Below are 22,462 nucleotides of genomic sequence, written 5' to 3'. Positions count from 1 at the left end.
GCTTGTTTTTTAAATCTCTTTCAAACAATGCCTGCTATGCATGCAGATATCTGAAAACCACGCAAAGCAGTGTACAAATGATATGTAATTAACAGCAAAATAAAGATGACCCCCCCCCCCTTGCTCTCCCTCTCCCAGCATCCCTAGTAAAACCTGGAAAGGAATTATGTCTATGCCTAGAGTCCCTTCAGAAATTTCGGCTCAGCTCACATCCTATTTGCATTCAATGTGTCCCCTTCTCTGTGTCTAAAGCGCTGAGTGGTTATGAATAGTAAGGATGGACTATCTGTAATTATTTTTTAATTATTAATGATCATGCTAGATCTTTTCCCTCTTTATACTGCATTTCTGTTACAGGATCTTAAATCAAAATGTACTTTGGTTTTCAAGTGGCTCCCAAATGTATTTTTCTTCATCCTTCATGATCTTATTTCACATGCCAGGAGCTGTGCAGAATAAAGTTTGCTTTGGAGCCATTCACCTCGCTAATGCTAATGAACTGGTGAGACATAATGTTGCTGTGTAAAGCACTGACATATTATGGTCACAGCAGGTGTAGCTCAATGGGCAAAATATGCAAAGCTCCCTACAACCCAGGAACTGATGTGGAAAAACAGCACCATGCAGCAATACAGGAAGGCAAAGAAAGAAAATCCATAGAATCCAGAAAACTGGCTACCAAAATATTTGTAGCACCCTCTCTTGAATTGACCCTTATATGCAGAGGTTTGTGTACAACCCAACATTAATGAGCTGCTGTAATAAATAAACAAACCTTTTCCAGAGACGGGAAGGCGGTAGAACTAGAGGACATGAATTGAGGTTGTGTGGGGGGGGGGGGATGACTCAGGAATAATGTAAGTAAGTACTTTTTCACGGAGAGGGTGGTACATACGTGGAATGGCCTCCTGCGGGAGGTGGTTGAGATGAAAATGGTAACAGAATTAAAAAATACGTGGATAAATACAAAGGAATCCACATGGAAAGAGAATGGAACTTAACAAACTTAGTGGTGCTTAATTGACAACTCCAGTAACTGGGAAGCAAAGCCAGTGCTGGGCAGGTTTCTACGGTCTATGCTCTGATCATGGCTGGACAGATTTGGATGGGCTGGAGTGGAGCTTTGATGACAGCTTCAGTAGTTTGGAGAACAAGGTTAGTGCCGGGCAGACTCCTGCAGTCTGTGCCCTGAAAATGGCAAGAACAAATCAAGATCAAGTATTCACGATTTTCTTATAATTTTATGGTTTTTACCAGAGAAGTCCTTCTTAATGTGGGCTTGATTGCTTGATTTGTGTAAGATGGTAATTCTTGGTTATTACAAGTTTCTTGCAATTTGCTATAATATTATGTTATTTGGTAACATTTGAAAATCAAATAAATAAAAAATAATAAGGTATCACATCGTACCTTATGCTATGAGTTGGGCAGACTGGATGGACCGTACAGGTCTTTATCTGTCGTCATCTACTATGTTATGTTTACTATGTTGTAATGCAAATTCATGCAAAACAGATCATTAATGCTCAGATTTGTGATAGCAGGTATGTGAACTAGGCTTTGCTGGCTAATTTTAGCAACATAATAATAATAATAATATTATCTAAATGAGAGGAAGAGGGATTTTGGATTTAGATCATGCCTTTTTCAGTTGAAGCTCGAGGTGTGTTAAATTCAGGCGCAGTAGATATTTTTCCTGTTCCCAGACAACTTATAATCTATAAGGGCAATTCTATAACTGAGCGCCTTCAATTAGGTGCCACAGTGGAGCATACTGGGTTCCATATCTATAATGGTAGTTAGGAGCGCCTACATTGTTATAGAATACTAGCACAAACCTGTTTTGGCACATGAAAAGTTAGTTGCGATCACTTACGCCAAATCAATAGCTGCTGTAAGTGGGCATGCCTAGGTACACCAATCAATGCCTGCAACTCTTAGGGGGGAATTATCAATGTAGGCTACTGTTAAGTTGGGTTATTTTACCACAAACCAAAATACGCAGTTCCGTAGTGTCTATATTAAATAGGGGGAAAAGTCTCAACTACTGCGGCAGCACGTCATGATCATTAGTTGCACGCAGAAAAAAGTCATCATAGACTAAAACACCCCCGTAGATTATATCTTCTTAATATTTTTTTGATTCTTTTAAAATTCTTTATAGATCTATTCATGCATCACCTCCTCGTCTATCACAGTCTTTCATAGAGTTCAAAAATTCAGATAAACGAGCACACTTATCTTTCTCTTACAAACTTCAGCTTGCATGTTGATTCCAATTGTCCCGTTTCAGTATTCTTCCTCAGGGAACCATACTGCATGAAGATGTCTTGCCCTAAAACATATTTTACAGTTTCATTGTCCATTGAGTGAAAAAATACTTACCACACAGCCATTTCCTTCTTTTGGCTTTTTACCTGCTATGTTTAAAGGGACTTCGGCGCGTGACAAATCCATGCTCTGATGCTACCCCAGGGCCCCTTTTACCATAGCTTGGTAACAGGAGCCCTTAAGGAGCAGCCAAATTTCTTGTTACACAGAAGCATAATAAAAGACAGTAGAAAAACCTGTGAGGCCCATCTGATCTGCCCAGTTTGATTCCTGGAGTATAGCAATTGACCATCCTCTCAGGATTTCCCTTCACTTCTTTGTAGGTAGGGATCATTTATTTATTTATTTATTTATTTTTATTTATAGCATTTATACCCCGCTCTTTCCTGCTCGATAGCAGGTTCAGTGTGGCTTACAATGTATGTGTACAAAGTATCACAGAAATAGCACAATGTATGGGTACAAAGTATCATAGAGGTAACACAATGTATGGGTAAAAAGTATCATAAAGATAATACAATTGTATAGAGAAGGACAAGAGGAAGAAATGTGGGGGGAAGGATTGAGGCATGTTTTATGTTAGTGGTGTGGATTAGGGTCGTAACTTAAGTTGGGTCGTTAGGATAGGCTTGTTTGAAGAGGTGTGTTTTCAGCAGCTTTCGGAAGCGTAGATGTTCGTTTGTTGTTCAGATGAATCTTGGTATGGCGTTCCAAAGTTGGCTGCCTATAACGGAGAAGTTGGATACATAGTAGGTTTTGTATTTGAGACCCTTGCAATTAGGCAGGTGAAGGTTGAGATGTTCGAGAAGATTTGGACCCGTTCCTGGCTGGAAGGTCGATTAGATTGGTTTTGTAACTTGGAGATTCTTCATGGAAGATCTTGTGGATCAGTGTGTGGACACTGAAGTTAATTCGTTCCTTGATGGGGAGCCAGTGGAGTTTTTCCCGGAGAGGTGTTGCACTTTCGAACCGAGATTTACCAAAAATGAGTCTGGCTGCCGTGTTTTGGATGGTCTGGAGTTTTTTTAGGATTTGGGTTTTGCAACCAATGAAGATGCTGTTGCAGTAGTCCGCGTGGGTGAGTACTGTGGATTGTACCAGATTGCGGAACATTTTTTGGGGGAGGAATGGTTTTACTCTTTTCAATACCCACATCATGTTGAACATCTTCTTAGTCATGGCTTTTGCGTGAGTTTCTAGCGTTAGATGGTTGTCTAACATTACTCCTAGGATTTTCAAGTTGTCGGATATTGGAATTGTAATGTTGGGGTGATTAGGGTGGTTGGGATTAGAGTGGAGTGTCTTGAAGAGAGGATTAAGCATTGAGTTTTTTCTTTATTCAGTTTCATTTTGAAGGCATTGGCCTAGGAGACTAAGATGTTCATGCCATTGGTTACTTTTTCAGAGATTTCTGCAAGGTTGGATTGAAAAGGGATGAATATGGTGACATCGTCAGCATAGATGAAGGGGTTTAGGCCAGCTTTGGATAGGGTCTTAGCCAGAGGAATCATCAACAGGTTGAAGAGGATCGGGGATAAAAGCGATCCTTGGGGGACTCCGCATTGTGAGGACCACGCAGATGATATCGATGAGGTTGATTTGACTTGGTAGGTTCTGGTGGTGATGAAACTTTTTATCCATTTAATAATGTTTCTGCCTATACCTACTTTGTCCAGTAGTTTTGTAAGGATATCGTGGTCTACCATGTCAAATGCGCTGGATAGGTTGAACTGCAGAAGAAGTATGTTGTTGCCAAATGAAATTTCTTGTTTGAACTTGGACATTACCCTCTCTTCCTTTTCCTCATCAGTTCTTTCTCTCTCCCACCTGTGCCCTTGTCTACCGTACTTTGTACTATTGATATTGTTGTTTGCTTATTAACTACTGTACGCCACATTGAGCCTGGCCATGGGTGGGAATATTGTGGGATATAAATGTCATAAATAAAAAATAAAAAATATTAGGGTGAGTAGTACTGTTTCAGTGCTGTGTGCCGGTCGAAAACCCGATTGTGACTCATGGAGTATGGAGAATTTTTGTATAAATTCGTTGAGTTGGGAGGTCACTCAATTTTCCATTAGTTTGGTTAGGAGAGGGATGGAGGCAACAGGTCGATAGTGATGTCTTTCGTTGGTTGGGTTTTGGGTTTTTTGGTAGTGGTGTGAGTAGAATATTGCTGTGTTCAGAGGGGAAGGCGCCTTGTCAAAGTAGGAAATTTAGGTGGGTGGTGAGGTCCATAATGAATCGAGTTGGGGCATTTTTCATTAGATAGTTGGGGCATGAGTCCAGGTGGCAGTGAGATTTGGAGAGTTTGGATAGTGCTGTGAAAATTTCCTTTGTGGTGAGGGGGGTAAAGTTTGTCCAGGAGCGGTCTGCCGGGATCTCTTCTAAGTCGGGGTCCAATTCATCGAGGAAAGTATCAATTTTTGCATCGTCATGGGGAATTGTGTTGCATAGATTAATGATTTTATCGTTGAAATATTTGGCCAGTTGGTCGGCGGATGGGCAGTTTGAGGGTGAAGTTGTTACTGGATTCGTGTTGAGAAGGTTTTTTATGATTTGGTATTGTTTTTTTATGTCTGTTCCGGTGGCTGTGATTTGTTTTGTGTAGTATGTTATTTTGGCTCGTTTAATGTCATTCTTGTATTTCTTTTGCGTTTGTTTCCACTCATTCAGGGTAAGATCATCTCTTGATTTGCTCCAAGTTTGTTCAAGTTTCCTGGTTTGTTTTTTTAGCTTTTTTAGTTCCTCGTTGAACCATGGTGAGGGTTTTTTTTTTGTGTGGAGAGTTTTGGAGTGTAGCGGGGCGATTTCATCTAGAATAAGTTTGCATCTGTGGTTCCATTTTGTGAGAAAGTGGTTTGAGTTTGGATCGGTTGACCAGTCGTTGTCATAGATTTGTTGCCAGAAGGTTTCCTTGTCAATTCTTCCTCTGGTTTGGACTGTTATCCCATGCTTTCTTGAGGTAAGTTACCATTTCTGTCTCTACTACCTCATTTGCATAGCCAATCCATGTACCTACCATCCTTTCCATGAGAAAATAATTTCTAAAGTTGCTCTGTAGTCTTCCTCCTTGGTTTCTATTGCCCTAGAGCATTATTTTGTCCATAAAAGGTTTGATTCCTGTATATTATTTATTTATAATTTGAAAAACACTTCTTTCAGTAGTAACTCAAGGTGACTTACATTCAGGTACTTTCTTGTCCCTGGAGAAATTATAATCTAGTGTTGGACCTGAGGCAATGGAAGGTTTGCCAGCACTGCCAGCAGCAATTACTTCAAGCTTCTTCTAGCCGGTTCAAGGTTTTCCCTCTGCTGTGTCCTTCCCCTGTGGCAACAGGAAGTTGCACCAGAGGGAAGGACCCCAGGTCTGGCCAGAGAGAGCCTGATAGTAGCACTGCTGGCAGCAGGGGCGTAGCCAGAAAACAGATTTTGGGTGGGCCTAGGCAAGAAGTGAGTGGGCACCAAGTGTTCTCTCCCCCCCCCCTCCAAAAATATATCTCAGCTGGCAGGAAAACGCTTCTTTCCACCTTGTCAGTCCGCAGCAGGCATGTGCTGAAAACAGAGCATGCACAGGTACTGGTATCATGGAGAGTAGCACTTTTGTTACCATCAGGGGGAAGTCTTCAGCTGGTGGGGCTTGGAATCCCCAACAGCTACTGCTAAACGTGTGCTACTGTTGGATGGGCCTGAGCTCTAAGTGGGTGGGCCCCGGCCCACCCAGGCCCACCTGTGGCTACGCCACTGGCTGGCAGTGCCGGCAAACACAGCAAGTTTGTAGGGCCCACGGAGGGTGGGGGGGGGGAAACAGAGGGAGATTGGAAGGAGGAAACGGGAAATGGGGATGGCAGAGGAGAGAGTGAGGCAAAGAGGCAATACTGCAATGGCAGGGACAATGTGCTGATACTGGGTGGCAAAGCTATTTTTTGGGGTGGCATTTGCTACTCTATGCCACATGTAGCAACTCCTATGACAATATCATGCTCATTTTCAAAGCACTTAGCCTCCCAAAGTTCCATAGAAACCTATGGAACTTAGCCTCCCAAAGTGCTTTGAAAATATGCCTCTATATATCCTAGGTGTGTAATTATTTGAAAGTGGAAACTGAAATAATCACATCTTAAGCAACCAAATAACATCATCAAACAGGTATTCCTGCATTTCTTGCATTACAGTTGCCCCTAAAAGAAGTTTTTGAGTCTGTCTAGCTCAAAGTATTGCACTGTAAAAGGATTCAGACTGTGGAAATGTTAGGGTTGCCACCAGCTTCCATTGGGGTCCTTCAGCCGGCTCAAAACATGGCTGCCCATCTACTTACATTGTGGACCCCAATAGGAACATTTCACCCCAAGTCTCCAGAGACTGCCTCCATTTTAGATTTCTTCTATTGGTTTTTAAGGCTATGAGAGAAGTATGACCCCAAAACAGTGGAGTTCAGGCCTGGTTCCCTATAAGCTAACATCAACAGTACCCTCTACTCAGTACCCTCCATCAATAGTACCCTCTACCCACCAAAAGTACTCTCCAACAGTACCCTCTACTCCGCAGGCACTGCTTGAGGTTCCATCCTATAAAGCTGTGGTTTCCCTATGAATATGTGCCTGTGTGTTTTCTGTAGCAGGCCCTCAGCTCTGGAAAATTTTGTCTCTTCCTTTAGGCTTTGAGAGGGTTTTCCTTAGGTTTAGGAACAGCTGGACTATTTTATGTTTAGAACCATTTGATGGACAGATTTGAGCCAAGATGGCTGCATGTTCCTTCAGTGCTGTAGGCTTCTCGCTGACTGCTGCAGAAATATTTTCCTTCTATACCTAAATGTTGGGGAAAAGCTGCTGCTCAAGCTTTCCAGTGGCTTGAAGCCTCTGTCATAGATCTGATGGACTTATATTTGAGAAGCACCTGGAGGGGTCGGGAGGCAGCTGCTTGAGCACTAACCATGAGGGAGGATTTGGCAGCATTTCCTGGTCTAGAGACATCATTGAGCCCCTCCCCTGCAGCTGCAAGGAGCAAACTCCCCGCTCTTGAAGGTGGCAACGTACATACCAGGAGGTGCAAGGGTGACGGAGCTGAGAGGGGCTCATTTACAGCAAATGAAGACCGAGTTAGGCATTTTAAATGTCTCCCTTGGGGTGGGGTGGGGGGAGGAGTGAAGCTGCCAAAGTGGTTTTGGAAGGAACCCTTTCTGAGCATGTTTTGGTGGTGTCAGTTCCTGAGTTTTTGCAGAGGAAGCCTGAAGAAGTAACACTGGATTCCCTTTGGACTCTCTCACAGAAATGTTCTCAAGTTGAATAAAAGCAGAAAAAAACAGAAATGGACATGAAGGTTTTGTCCTCTCAAGTTGATCAGACTGCTATGGATCTTTCTGATGTTAAAAATTTGCAATATTCTGCAGTGAAGGATAGGATTAGTCTAAGGAACAAATGTGAAGTCTTGGAGAGTTATGCAAGGAACAATAACCTCCATTTCTTAAACTTTCTCTTGGTGGTAACACTTAACGTTCAGGGATATGTTGAAACATTATATGAAAGAGATTTTAGGAATTCTCGAAGATAAATTTCCTCTTTTTACACAAGTTTACTATCTTTCTGAGAAGGCTGTGAGATAGCAGCAACCACCATTGGATGTGACCACAGTATTGGAGACTTCAGACTCAGAAGTACCCACAGTGGCTTTGTCTCCTGATAAGATATGGTTGTTAAGAATGTTCTTTAAAATTAGAGAGAAAATGTTTATGGGTTTTAAGATTCAAATATTTCCTGATGTGTTAAGAGAAACTCATTGCCATTGAAGGCAGTTTCTGTTGTTAAAACCAGCCATTCTTCAAATAGGGGCAACCTTTTTTTAAAGATACCCCTGTAAATGCATTATTGGATATAAATTCACTAAGGGGCTCCTTGTCAAATCACTTAGACTTACAAAGTTCCATAGGTTATTATGGAACTTTGTAAGTCCAAGTGCTTTGAAAATACGCCTTCACGTAACTTTGTAAGTCTAAGGAGCCCTTTAACAAAGGTGTGTAAGGGCCTAAGCATGTCCAGTGTTCGCCCGGCTACCACATGCCCCAGGTGGTAATTCTGAATTTGGTGCGCACAGAAAACACATGGTAGAAAATATTTTCTACCGCGTGGTGCTTACCTGGTGGTAAACGGTAGTGGATGCATGATGTGTGCCTACTGCCCAGGTAGCATGTGAGACCTTACCATAATAACATAGTAAATGACGGCAGATAAAGACCTGTACGGTCCATCCAGTCTGCCCAACAAGATAAACTCATTTTACATGATATGTAATATTTTATATGTATACCAGAGTTTGATTTGTCCTTGCCTTTCTCAGGGCACAGACCCTAGAAGTTTGCCCAACACTGTTCTTGAACTAAGTTCTGAAGCTAACATCGAAGCCCCTTAAAATTTACACTCCAGCCCATCCCTATCTATTCAGTCACGATCAGGGCATAGACCGTAGAAGTCTGCCCAGCTCCCATTTTGTTTCCAATTACCAGCGTCACCACCCAATCTCCGCTAAGATTCCACGGAACCATTCCTTCTAAATAGGATTCCTTTGTGTTTATCAGACGCATGTTTGAATTCCATTACCGTTTTAATCTCCACCACCTCCCGTGGGAGGGCATTCCACATATCCACCACCCTATCCGTGAAAAAATATTTCCTGACATTAGTCCTGAGTCTGCCCCCCTTCAACTTCAATTCATGTCCTCTAGTTCTATCGCCTTCCTGTCTCCGGAAAAGTTCATTTGCAGATTAATACCTTTCAAATATTTGAACGTCTGTATCATATCACCCCTGTTTCTCCTTTCCTCCAAGGTATACATGTTCAGGTCAGCAAGTCTCTTCTTGTACGGTTTGCAACGCAAATCCCATACCATTCTCGTAGCTTTTCTTTGCACCGCTTCCAGTCTTTTTACATCTTTAGCAAGATACAGCCTCCAAAACTGAACACAGTACTCCAAGTGGGGCCTCACCAACAACTTGTAGAGGAGCATCAACACCTCCTTTCTTCTGCTGGTTATGCCCCTCTCGATGCAGCCTAGCATCCTTCTGGCCATGGCTGTCGCCTTGTCGCATTGTTTCTTCACCTTCAGATCCTCCGACACCAACACCCCAAGGTCTATCTTCTGAGTCGAGCTTACTAATCTCTCCCCTCCTATCCGATATCTCTCTTTTGGGTTTCCACACCCCAAGTACATCAGTCTACACTTCTTGGCATTAAATTTTAACTCTTAGTCCTAATAGGGGATATACATACAATAGGAAGTACCTAAAACATTAAATTTTAACTGCCAGACCCTCGACCATTCTTCTAACATTCGGAGATCCCTTCTCATCGTTTCTACTCCCTCCAGGATATCCACTCTATTGGCTATTTTCATGTCATCCGCAAAAAGGCACACCTTTCCTTCCAACCCTTCAGCAATATCTCCCACAAATATATTAAACAGAATAGGCCCCAGCACCAACCCCTGAGGAACTCCACTGCTCACCTTCCTTTCCTCCGAGCCGATTCTATTTACCACCACCCTCTGCCACCTGTCGGTCAACCAGTTTCTTATCCAGTTCACCACTTTCGGTCCTAAGTTCAACCCTTTCAGCTTATTCACGAGTCTTCTGTGGGGGACCGTATCAAAGTCTTTGCTGAAGTCCAAGTAGATTACATCTAGCGCACGTCCCTCATCCAGTTCCTTGGTCACCCAGTCAAAAAAGTCAATAAGATTCGTTTGGCAGGATTTTCCTTTGGTAAAGCCATGTTGCTTTGAGTCCTGTAACCCGTTGGCTTCTAGAAAGTTAACTATCCTTTCTTTCAGCAGCGACTCCATTATTTTTCCTACCACCGACGTGAGACTTACCGGTCTGTAGTTTCCCACTTCTTCCCTGTTTCCACTTTTGTGAAGAGGGACCACATCCGTACAACGTGCAGGACATCAGAAACAGAAGGAAGCCTTGCGCGGGAAGAAGAGGACCTCGGCTGGCGGGGGTTGGGGTCCCCCGCCAGCAAAGGTAGGTGACAGCGGGTTGGCGGTGGGAGGGGGGGTCAAGAGGGTCAGCGGCGGGGGGGGGGGGCAAAGTTGGTGGTGGCGGCAGCGGGGTTGGCAGTGGGGGGGGGGGGGGGGTCAGCGGTGCCAGGGGGCTAGAATGTGTCCCCTCACCTCGGGCTCTGGACCCCCCTCCCGCCAAAGTCTGGCTAAGCCCCTGCCTGGTGGTAACTGGGCAACATGTGGGACTGCCCAATTACCACTGGGCAAACCCCCAGCGTTAAAAAATACAAGTTTTTGTCAGCCCCAGGAATAGTGCGCATTTGGGGCAGGTACTACCGCCAGGCTCCTGGGGTAGCCCGATGGTAGTGCCGGATTGGTATGCAGCAAAGCAGCAGAACAGGTACCACTGCTTTGTGAAAGGGGCTCTAAGCGAGCGTCTGGAGACTGATTATAGCTCTTTGTTAAAGAATGTTGGCCCAAGCATTTTGGGTGTGTAATTACCTTTTTTAATTTTCCTTTATTCTTCTTCACTTTAAATCTTGGATCCGAAGTTGTGGACTTGAATGATGGTTATTTTCCTAGTTAGGGATTTATTTATTGTTACACTTGTACACCGCGCTTTCCCACACATGGCAGGTTTAATGTGGCTTATATTGTAAATAGAATTACAAAGTTCTTATAAGGAAATTATTACAAACTGTAGAAAACATAGAAATAGAAAGGCCTTGAGAATATGTGAATTTGACATGGAAAGGTGCTTTGGGATTTGCTACATTATTATATGTTATTATTTCCTTATTACCACTTTTCTGTAAACATGTTTTGCTTGGATGTATAGTTAAAATTCAATAAATATAATAAAAAAAGAAAGTTGAAGTACAATGAAACAAAAGGATGCAGAATAGTTGGATGTTGCTCTTTGTTTGTTCCACCTGTATTTTATGAGTACATATTTGCATGTTTCTATTGTATTATTTGACTACGTTTCTTTTTGTTGTTTTTATGTGTGATTAACAGTAAATTGTTACTCAAAATATTCATTGACTGTTCCACGCCTTGTTTGATCTTGTGACTTGACTTTCTTGAATAGCCTTTGTCCCTCAATTGCGCCCTCTCAATCGCCATGCCATAAGACCAAAGCAGCAGGCATCCTCCATGGCCACCGGTCCCTGTGACAACAGGTTCGGTACCAGAGGTAAAGGAAGGGGAGCCTCCACTAGCATTTGTCGGAGGTCCGCATACCAAGGCCTCCTGGGCCAATCTGGGGCGATGAGGCCCACTTCTCCTGGGTGCAGCCGAATCCGCAGAAGCATGCGCCCTATCAAGGGCCACGGAGGGAACACATATAGTAGGCCTGGAGGTCAGGGCTGAGTCAAGGCATCCAACCCTGCTGAGCGAGGATCTCGCCGTCTGCTGAAGAAGCACGGGACTGTGGCATTTGAACTTGTCGCCATAAGATCCATCATGGGCTTGCCCCATTTGGCACATATCTGCAGGAATACTTCTTCTGCTAGTTCCCATTCTGCTGGATCGATCTGATGCCTGCTTAGATAATCGGCTTGCACGTTGCTCTGACCTGCAATGTGAGCTGCCGACAGAAACTGAAGATGCAGCTCGGCCCAGTGGCAAATCTGTTCGGCCTGCGCGGCCAGTGCTCTGCACTGAGTGCCGCCTTGTCGATTTATGTAGGCCACTGCTGTCGTGTTGTCCGACATCACTCTGACAGCCAATCCTTCCAGGGTCACTTGAAAGGCCAGAAGCGCCTGAAACACCGCTTTCAACTCCAGGCGGTTGATGGACCACTCCGACTCCTCGGGTGTCCATAGACCCTGGGCATGCTTCCCCTTGCAATGTGCGTCCCAGCCCTTCAGGCTGGCATCTGTCACTACTAGACACCAATCGGGGAGCGCCAGCGGCATTCCTTGCTGCAGCATGCTGTCTGAGAGCCACCACTACATGCTGAGTCGGGCCGCAGGGAGCCAAGAAAGTCTGCATTGATAATCCTGAGAAACTGGAGACCATCTTTGAAGTAGGGAATACTGTAGAGGTCTCAGGTGCACTCTCGCCCAGGGCACCACTTCCAATGTGGTTGTCATCGATCCCAGCAGCTGGACAATGTCCAAGCTCGCGGGCGGGGCATCCTCAGGAGCAGACGGACCTGATTCTGAAGCTTGCACCGCCTTAGCTCGGGTAGGTATACATAGCCCGAGTCTGTGTCGAACCTGGCCCCCAAATATTCTAGAGATTGCGAGGGGGTCAGGTGACTTTTGGCCATATTGACGACCCAGCCTAGAGATTGAAGTACTGAGACCACTCTGGCTGTAGCTTGATAGCTCTCTGTTACAGAGTCTGCTCTGATGAGCCAGTCGTCTAGGTACGGGTGAACCCTGATACCTTCTCACCTGAGCAAAGCAGCTACTACCACCATTACCTTCGAAAAGGTTCAGGGGAGCTGTGGCGAGGCCAAAAGGCAAGGCCCGGAACTGGAAATGTTTTCCCAACACCGCAAACCTCAGAAATGTCTGGTGCAGGGGCCAAATTGGTATGTGCAAGTAAGCTTCTTTCAGGTCTAGAGACATGAGAAACTCTCCTGGCTGTACCGCAGCAATGATGGAGCGCAGGGTTTCCATGTGGAAATGCCGCACTCTCAGGGACTTGTTCACTTCTTTTAAGTCCAGAATAGGGCGAAAAGACCCACCTTTTCGCGGCACCACAAAGTAGATGGAGTATCGGCCGTAGCCATGTTCGGTGGGCGGTACCGGGGACACGGCCCCTAACTGAATCAGACCTTGCAAAGTCTCCTCTACCGCCGCCCGTTTGACTTGGATGTATAGTTAAAATTCAATAAATATAATGAAAAAAAAAATAAGCATTTGATATGATAGGTTGAAGTACAATGAAACAAAGGATGTAAAATAGTTGGATGTTGCTCTTTTGTTTGTTCCACCTGTATTTTATGAGTACATATTTGCATGTTTCTATTGTATTATTTGACTACGTTTCTTTTTGTTCTTTTTATGTGTGATTAACAGTTCATTGTTACTCTACTAGGATATTTAGATAGAGGGTTTATACATAAAATAAAATATAAATGACCTACCCTACCTCCCTACCTCCCTAAACTTTTCAAAACTGCCCCATACACAGAGGGGCTTGAGGAAGAGGAGGTAGTTGGAAATAACAGCTGGAGGAAGAAAGAGCAGGACAAAGGGAAAACATAGTCCACCAGGATATGGAGAGAAAGCAGACGGAAAAGTTAGAAAAATCGGAAAAGGAAATGAACGAAAGGAAAAATATATTTGGAGGAGAAAGTATGAAGATGAAATGATTACAAATCAACTCTGCAGGAGAAATGGCAGGGCAAATTATAGAAAGGGATTTCGGTATTTCTCTCAAAGTAATTAAGTTTCGATTTCTTGCATGTATGTCCGTGCAATAGATCGCAAAGTATTCATTGACTGTTCCACGCCTTAAGTTTGATTTCGTGACTTGACTTGACTTTCTTCTTTCTTTGAAAAGTAAATACGGCAGCTGAAGGACATTTTGCTGGACCACCGGTAAGGAAATACAAATCGTACCACCACTGGAATTTCTGAGCCAGGAGCCACTGGGAATCTTGGCCAAAGGCTCCTCTGCTCAGGTGGGTGACACGTGGGCTGAGGCTTCAAACTGGGCTCCTCCATCCGCTTCTTCTGTCAATCCGGAGCTCCTTTTTCAAGCATGGGGGAAAAATGTGCTTCACTGCAGCGGACGGGCTGAACACGTGGGGGACGGAACAACCTGCCATATATCGGATGTTAAGACTGCAGGGATGTTAAATGGGTGTCGTGCGGATCAAGGTAGATCCTAAATTGGAAAGAGGCACAGAAGATATCAGGGAGAGAGACAGAAAGATCAATCTCTTTCCATAGATCATAAAAGCATTGTTTGTCCTCGCGCAGGCAACTAGTTTCCCCTTTCTTTGCGAAATACACTGCATCACCCTCCAGTTCTTTGTTTTCCTCTGGAGCCTTAAAGCAATAATTTCATACCGATTGAAGAAAACAATCTGGCTGTGTAGAAATATAGTAAAATTAATCTCGATTTAAAAGAGGTTGCCTATACAGCTTGTGTGCAAAGAAATCCTTTTTATTCACTATAGATAAATCTGAAATGTAAGAATAAATTCTATTTTCTTTGTCCTTTTTGTTTTCTGGGCATGGTGAACATAATAACAACTTAATAATAGCCATACTGGGTCAGACCGATGGTCCATCTAGTCCAGTGTCCTGCTTCCAACAGTGGCCAAAAGTCCAGGTCAAAAGTACCATCATGTTGCTTAAAAAAAACCCTTTTATTTAAACATCTTGAGGACTATGCCAGTGTTAAGTAATACCCAGAGGTATTTTCTTCAACAGATGCAGACAGGTTCATAGCACCTATGGAAAGCAAGTACAAAAGGTACCGCGAGGAAATAATGCCATAGAAACAGCGCTCCTCTCGTGGAAGACGCACTATTTTTGCGGAAACTTTGCGCGCGTCTTAGCTCTGTGCCGAGCCATCCCCAATACCGAGCAAGCAAGCTTCTTCACTGTGTCCAGAAAGGAGTACTTACTATAGCACCCCCCCAATCCTTTTGGTTCCTCACTCTTAGCAGTGGACTTCTGACCCTCATTACATGCAGCCAGGTTTTTGCCCGAGGACTTGCCCGTTTGTCTCTAAGACTGCCAGTAATTTGGTTTGAGAATCTGCAGTTCACTTTCTGATGTGGTAACTGAAACGTACTACAAAAAGCTCCTTTCTCTGCACACCAGTAGCTCAGCTGAGCGGTGCCGCCTTCAGCATCGCTGTTTGCTTTGCAGACTTTTCATCTGAACTCTCTTTGCGGCTTTTGAAATCATTGTTCATCTCTAGTTAGTCTAAGCGCTAGCAAAACGTGAGCAAGATTTATCTCCTTGACACCTTAAAGCATGCTGCCAAGAAGCAAAGCAAGCCTCCTAATACATAGGAAGGCAATGAAGAAGAATGACACAGTTGTTTTGGTTACTGTTGCTGTTATTTCTATTGACTGATGTGTAGACAGGTACATTTTAAATGTAATGGTATTCAGCCAAACTCTCTTTATACAATTTGCAGGCTGTAGCGTTCTTCCAGTCTATCGTAATGATGTCCGATGTCACGCGCCCTTTTAGGTTCGGTGAAGTATAAATGCTTTGCTTTAAGTTTTTAAATCATTAATTCGAAGACGGATACATGAGACGAGCCAGGGATTTTGCTGGAGATGGGAAAGCAGCTGATATGCGTGCCCAGCCTGCCGAAGAGCTATCGGCAACATGAGAGGTTACAAGAACCCCGGCACTGTCACCGGCAGCTTAGGAAACTCTGCGTGTTCACACCTGTCTTGGGCGGGCTGAAGTGGATCGTGAGGGAGTTACTTAAAATCTGTTCTGTGTTACACGAGTGAAGAAGGAAAGAGAGAAAGAAGTAGTAGGGTTGTGCTTAGAAGTAGTTCTTCAGCGTACGAGCTGAAGCTTCATACCTACCCATTTTTTTTGTTGTTGTTGTTGTTTGAAACGTGAATATGCTGTTACAAAATTTTGCTGAGATAACATTGGCACTGCAAGAGCAGCACCTATCACTTTTTGTCAGTTCTGTACCTATTCCACTTTGCAAAAGGTTAAACGTGCTCTGGAAAACAGCGTACAGGTGACTGTACCTTAGAATAAACACCCAAACTGAAGTCTTTGTGTATGTTCTAAAAGATGGATGGGTCATATTTTGTTTTATAGGGTGGTATGAATTTAAATTAATAATCCATAGAAAAATAATATTAGCCTGTAGTGATGTAATTCCATGCTACACTTATGCCATCAGCAGTTCAACACAAGGATCCCTCCTGTTTAGATGCTCCGACAGTACACTAAAGTTTGTCCAATTATTTTGGTAGAGTTTTTATTTTATGAATTTATTATAATGCCTTATTTACCACATGGAATAGTGACAAGTGTTTAGCATTTTGGAGATCAGTTGTCAGTTGCTATTACGATCAAGATTAATGCAAATTAACTATATTCATTCTTCTAGTTTCCCCATGTGACAGAATACATTATAACGTCTATTGCAAGTAATTAAGCTCAACAAACGTCTTTCAGATAATAGGAAAGACACGATATTTCTAATTTTAATTTCTGGAATGAGGAGCTCAATTCTTATTAAAGCTCCCCTATCGCAAATTACCTTTTCATTTTTTTGACTTTTGTGCCAAATGCTACAATAAAACCTTTTCCCAAGCAAATAATTCACACCCTCTTTTTCCTACATCTCTAATCTCCCGTAAAATGTAATAAAACATTATTTTTACCATGTGGTGCAACTGTTAGGGGACTCAGTTCTTTAATTTTAACACACTATTCAATTGTGTCTGAAGAAATATTTTCCTGTTAAATACTTTCATTCTCTTTTAATATTGTCTTGAGTTTTCCGAAGACAGTGTAAAAGAGAAAAATATTCCTGCAGATTATTAAATTATTATTGTAAGAATTTCCGAGGCTCAATGATTTATACTAATTATATCAGCCAATTTTTTTTAAAGATTTAAACAAATTAGACAACCCTTGTTAATAAGAACATAATTTAAGGTTTGAAATTATGTATCACCGATGAAGAAGCCTAATTGGTATGATGATATGTTTAATCGCCTTTCAGAGACTAGAACTAGGGTTCTGATCAACTCCTGAAAGGTTTGCTGAAAAATTCTTCCATGCTGTCATTAATAAAAGATTTCTACAGATTTCAGCTTTTCAACAATGACATACAATTTATGGTACACCCGATGCATTAGCCCGTGGTGTGTCTCAATTTTTTCAGTATTAGGAAAACTAATAAATTCGTCAAGCTGAATTAAGCATACAAATCAGATGAGGCATAACAGATTACATATTGAAGCGCTGTGTCTCCCGAGCCTAAATGAAATTTCAATCTAATAATTCCTTCCTGGCCTGGCCATAATTTGCTTAGAGATGTTGTTCTACTTCTTCCAAAGCGCTTTTCGCACTGTAATTAAATGATTCTCAAGCTTTTAACTTTGATTTAATTCATTTCTTTTGAGATGGCGACAGTGAAAGCTGCTCTGTGTAATTTTTGTTTTGGCTTTTCCACTGAAAATTACCGAGCCTGCTGTTTAGGTGGGAGGGCTAAACACCTAAATACTTATTCTGATCCTAGCATGCAAAAGATATTTAATTTTCATAAAGAAAGAAAATCTCTACATAGTTTTTAAAGTTGTAAAAACAATAGTTGTCATAACCCATAATGAGGGTTTCAGATGTAGGGCCTAAAGCAGAGACCTGTAGGCAGACCAGCTGCAAGTAACTGATCTGTGATTTAGGGGGTCTTTTACTAAAGATTAGCTCGAGTTATCTGCAGCAGGGCCCAAAGGAATAACATGGGGTCTGCTGCAGATAACTCGAGCTAACCTTTAGTAAAAGACCCCCCTTACTTTCTCTTCCTTCTTGACTGTCAGATAAGACTTGCGGAAAAGATCTCTTGTGCTGTGATTCAGATTTCATGGACCGATGATGCTTCTGAAGAAAGTAATACAAAAGTCAGTGTGGGCAGCTAGTATAGCTACATAAGAAGGAAAGACAAAGGTAGGGAGGGCACCTAAAAAGAGACAGGAGGAGACGCCCACCAAGAAATCCTTAAAGCAAGAGAGAGAGAAAGAGAAAAGGCGACACATAAAGAAAGGCGGAGAAAAGAAAAGAGTTAAAAAAAAAAAAAGAAAGATCAGAAACGGATAGACGAACAGCAAGGGAACGGGAGAGCATCAAAAAGAAGGAGGGACACGCACGTACACTCTCGCTCTCTCTGGACGACCAGGGCAAGTCTGAACAGCCAGCCAATCAGAGCAGAGCAAGCAGAAAGCGAGGGAGAAGGGGGTAGGGTGAGCGCGCGCGCGCGCCTTCCTCACTCCAAGCGCCACCTGTCAGACCTAGGCTCGCACAGAGCCGCGGCTGCAAGAGGAGGGAGCGCGAAGAAGGCTGCACGCGCCAGGGTCTCCCCCGGCGTGCAGCAAGGCACGCCGGGGCAGAAGCGCGAGCCGCTACGAAAGACTGGAGGAAGAAGCCCGAGGCGAGAACTTTCAGGGGAGGGGGAGGGGAGCGACTGCACGTGCTGCTGCTGCTGCTTTGGGGGACTTTTTTTTTACCCCTAGTTGCCTTGGCGGCGGGGGCAGAAAAGGAAAGAGGAGAAGCGGTGCCACTTGCCGGCTGGGAGGTCACTGCAAGGAAGAGAAGGAAAGACACTCGGGAACTTTAGGCAGATAGAGGGAGAAAGAGCAGCCCACGAGTTGGGGGAGGAGAGCCCTTGCCCGGCTCCAGCTCGCCGGCAGGATGATGATGATGTCCTTGAACAGCGGCAAGCAGGCGTTCAGCGTGTCTCACGGCAGCAGCCTGCACGAGCCCAAGTACTTGGCGCTTCACTCGCCGTCGCTTCCTCCGCCCAGCAGCTCCCCGGGCAGGGGCAGCAGTGGCGCCGGCGGCACTGCCGGCACCGGGGGAGGAGGGGGAGCGGCGGGGGGCGGCGGCGGCGCAGGAGGAGGAGGAAGTGGCAGCGGGACCACAGAGGCCATGAGGCGAGCCTGTCTCCCGACTCCGCCGGTAAGTCTCGTGCCTGAGCTGTGCTTTAAGGAGCCTCTGGCCAGCCCTCCCTCCATCTGCTTGATGTTTTTTTCATGTCTGCACAGCAAATCACCCGACACCTTCAATCTTTTCCTCTCTCCCTCTCCCTTCAACTTATGCATTCAGTGGCTTTTGCCTTTCGTATGAATTTTTATGACCTGGGATGTTGCATGTGTCTTGTGTTCTGTGTGTGTGTTCTTTCTTTATTTTTTTCCCCCCTTCCTCTAGGTTTTCTTTTTAAGATTCCGGAAATGTTTTAATCGGCGGAGAGAAGCCAATTCCCTGCTGACAGTAATGTGTGCCTTCTATTTGCAATTGCAGAGCAATATATTCGGGGGTCTGGATGAGAGTTTGCTGGCCCGCGCTGAAGCTCTGGCAGCGGTGGACATCGTTTCTCAGAACAAGAGCCACCACCACCATCACCACCACCACCACCAACCTCCTCACCACAGCCCCTTCAAGCCGGACGCCACTTACCACACTATGAACTCCATCCCTTGCACCTCCTCGGCTTCTTCGGGTTCCTCGGTGACCATCACCCACCCGTCCGCTGTGGCAGGAGGTCACCACCACCACCATCATCACCACCACCACCATCAAGGTCATCAAGCACTGGAAGGGGAGCTGCTGGATCACATAACCCCTGGCCTAGCCCTTGGGGCCATGACGGGACCCGACGTCTCAGTGGTGTCCACGCCAGCTCACCCTCACATGGCCAGCATGAACCCTATGCACCAGGCAGCCCTGAGTATGGCCCACGCCCACGGGCTGCCCTCTCACATGGGTTGCATGACCGACGTGGATGCCGACCCCCGGGATTTGGAAGCTTTCGCCGAGAGGTTCAAGCAGAGGAGGATCAAGCTCGGGGTGACCCAAGCTGATGTAGGTTCAGCCTTGGCCAACTTAAAGATCCCGGGAGTGGGTTCCCTCAGCCAGAGCACCATCTGTAGGTTCGAATCCCTCACCCTTTCCCACAATAACATGATCGCCCTAAAGCCCATCTTGCAAGCCTGGCTGGAAGAAGCTGAGAAATCTCACCGAGAGAAGCTCACCAAGCCCGAGCTCTTCAACGGGGCAGAGAAGAAAAGGAAACGCACTTCCATCGCTGCCCCGGAAAAGAGGTCGCTGGAAGCCTACTTTGCAATCCAGCCTCGCCCTTCTTCTGAGAAAATAGCGGCTATCGCTGAGAAATTGGACCTGAAAAAGAACGTGGTCCGGGTGTGGTTCTGCAACCAGAGGCAAAAGCAAAAAAGAATGAAATATTCCGCTGGGATTTAGTTTTAGTTACTGCAGATTTTTTTTTTTTTTTGCACTCGACAAGACATTAAAATTTTTTCTCTATGTATATATGTGCATACAGATACTGTAAATGTCAAAATAGAACTAAAATGCCCAACAAGTGTAGGGATAATAAGAATCCTAACATCTTTACTTGTCCAGAATGACTCAGTATCAACTGACTGTTTTTTTGAAGCCAGATATGAAAATTATTTTAAAAAGAATGAAGACTTGACTCAAGTAAGATTTTTTTTATTCTTAAAGACATCCAAAAATTGGCAATGTAGCTACATTTCAAAGAAAAAAAAATCAGAATTTATTGTCCAAGACCTGACACTTTAACCAAGATTTAATCTTATCTATAGGAGAATAATCCCCACAATGTTTTGATTTTAAAAACAAGTCGGAATTGCCCTCGTTTACAATATAAATATAAATATATATATATATTTTTACAGTGGTCCTTTCAAATGATAATGCCTAGATGAAAGAAACTGATCGTATGCTTCAGGAATCTTTCAAAGCTATTATTACATTACTGCCAAACAACCCCGTGTACATTATTAATTTTTCTCTCTAGTAACTTAATTTTCTGTCATGCAAATTAATTCATCCTCTTTAATGAAAATATTGATTAAAAACAAACAAAATAGAACAATGAGCCGGTTTCCATCAAATGTAGGCTGAGAAACAACGAATTTCCACTTGTCACGGTAAAGCTTTTTTTCTTTTTTTTTGTCATCTGTAAATTGTCATGTGATTGAAATATTCATTCTGACACATAACCTAATTAACAAAGCTTTGCCATTCTGTATGGCATATATGTTCTCCTTTATTTGTATGGACTCTTTCACTGTACCAGGTAATGTTTACTTGGTTACATATTTAATAGGAATTGTTCCTATCACTCAGTCCTGTGAGAGAGGAAAGCAGTGGTTGAATATATGTGAACACTGAGGTTTAGCTCCTATGGATTTATTTTTTTCGGGCAGAGTTGCAAAATTATCTTGATGGTGTTTTCTCATTTTGAGTATTTTTTTTTTTTTTTTACATTGGTAATTTTGCACCGAAGAGGAAAACCTTCTTTCGAGATGTTTATATAGAAGAGTCAAGTTTTGAATAGGGAAAGGGATGCAGTTCACTGCTTGTAAATTCACATTGTTTGATACAACTTTTTTTGAAGTAAAACAGTGATGGTACTTTCGAATCTGGTACCTCTGTGTACTGTAAATATTTCATGGGGATTGACGTTCATATAGTTATATTCTTACAGATTTTGCTGTATTGCTGTTCTATTTGAGATGATTTGGTCTTAAGTCCTGTACATGATGGAATTTGGTTGTTTTGTTAATAGGAGGTTTATTTATTCTAGTAATGTACCGAGTTGTTAAAAAAAAATGTTGTTGAAATGTTCTTTCATTAAAAATAGATTTTAACATTTTATTGAGAAAGTATTCTTCTTGTTCTGACTTATGCAATTTTTTTCTTTTGCCCACTTCCCTTTAAAGATATCATTATGTTATGTTTAAATACTATCAGGCAATTAATAATTTTATTTTGGAAGCAATAGGTTATTCCTTCCTTGTTTCTATGCAATGAAATATCTTTTGTGTAGATTAAATATTTTGATCATATTTACCTGAGCCATGTTTCAAGAAGCTGAAACAACAAACAAGGACACATGTCAGGCCCTCTTTTACCACCACTCATAAAAGACTTTAAAAAAATAAGGAAATGGCCATGCGGTAAGTTAAACACTTGCCTGGGGGAATCCCTTACTGCCTTACTCCTGTTTAGGAGGCAGTAGGGGCTTCCACGGTAACTGGGTAGTGGGCGGTGCTGCTCGATTACCGTGCATGCCCCCCTGTGCTAGAAAATACAAAAGTATTTTCTATCACCCTAATTGCCCTGCACCGGAAGCCGGAACTACCACCACCCCTACCTGAGCTTGGCCATAGGGCAGATTTGGTGTACGGTGATGCGGCGGTAAACCCGTGTCACCGCTTTGCCAAAGGGCCCCATGATGTCTTGTTTTCCAAAATACTACTACCACTGCTAACAACAACATTCCAGGTAGTGGGAGAAAGGTTTTGAAATTAGGTGGGTAAGGAGAATAAAATTTGCTTAATTAATTAATAATCCACCGGTCTTCACTGTCTTAACACTGATTGCACAAATAACTTTTTTCATAAACTTTCAAAACGGC

The 22,462-nt window shown here is 43.4% G+C and overlaps 1 protein-coding gene across 2 annotated transcripts; it reads left to right on the top strand.

Annotated features, from left to right (window-relative positions):
* Positions 1–18,690: 18,690 nt before the first annotated feature.
* Positions 18,691–20,256, top strand: LOC115462696 (POU domain, class 4, transcription factor 2-like). Of its 2 annotated transcripts, XM_030192696.1 has the most exons (3): positions 18,697–18,785; positions 18,912–18,961; positions 19,271–20,256. In XM_030192696.1, exons 1-3 carry the CDS (start codon positions 18,697–18,699, stop codon positions 20,254–20,256), a joined length of 1,125 nt encoding a protein of 374 aa, XP_030048556.1. The 2 variants fall into 2 exon arrangements, with proteins under 2 accessions (XP_030048555.1, XP_030048556.1); XM_030192695.1 differs by having other exon boundaries at positions 18,691–18,957; positions 19,300–20,256.
* Positions 20,257–22,462: the final 2,206 nt, after the last annotated feature.

Source organism: Microcaecilia unicolor, chromosome 2, assembly GCF_901765095.1.
Source record: "Microcaecilia unicolor chromosome 2, aMicUni1.1, whole genome shotgun sequence".
Taxonomy (NCBI): domain Eukaryota; kingdom Metazoa; phylum Chordata; class Amphibia; order Gymnophiona; family Siphonopidae; genus Microcaecilia; species Microcaecilia unicolor.
The sequence above is the reverse complement of the archived record's forward strand: the minus strand, read 5'-3'. Positions and strand labels throughout refer to the sequence as shown.

What these genes read in the sequence shown, in the direction of transcription:
- LOC115462696 (XM_030192695.1), top strand. Translation starts at nt 18,691, where the DNA reads ATGATGATGATGTCCTTGAACAGCGGCAAGCAGGCGTTCAGCGTGTCT. An exon ending in CCTGTCTCCCGACTCCGCCG is followed by an intron (nt 18,958 to 19,299) that starts GTAAGTCTCGTG and finishes TTGCAATTGCAG; the next exon opens with AGCAATATATTCGGGGGTCT.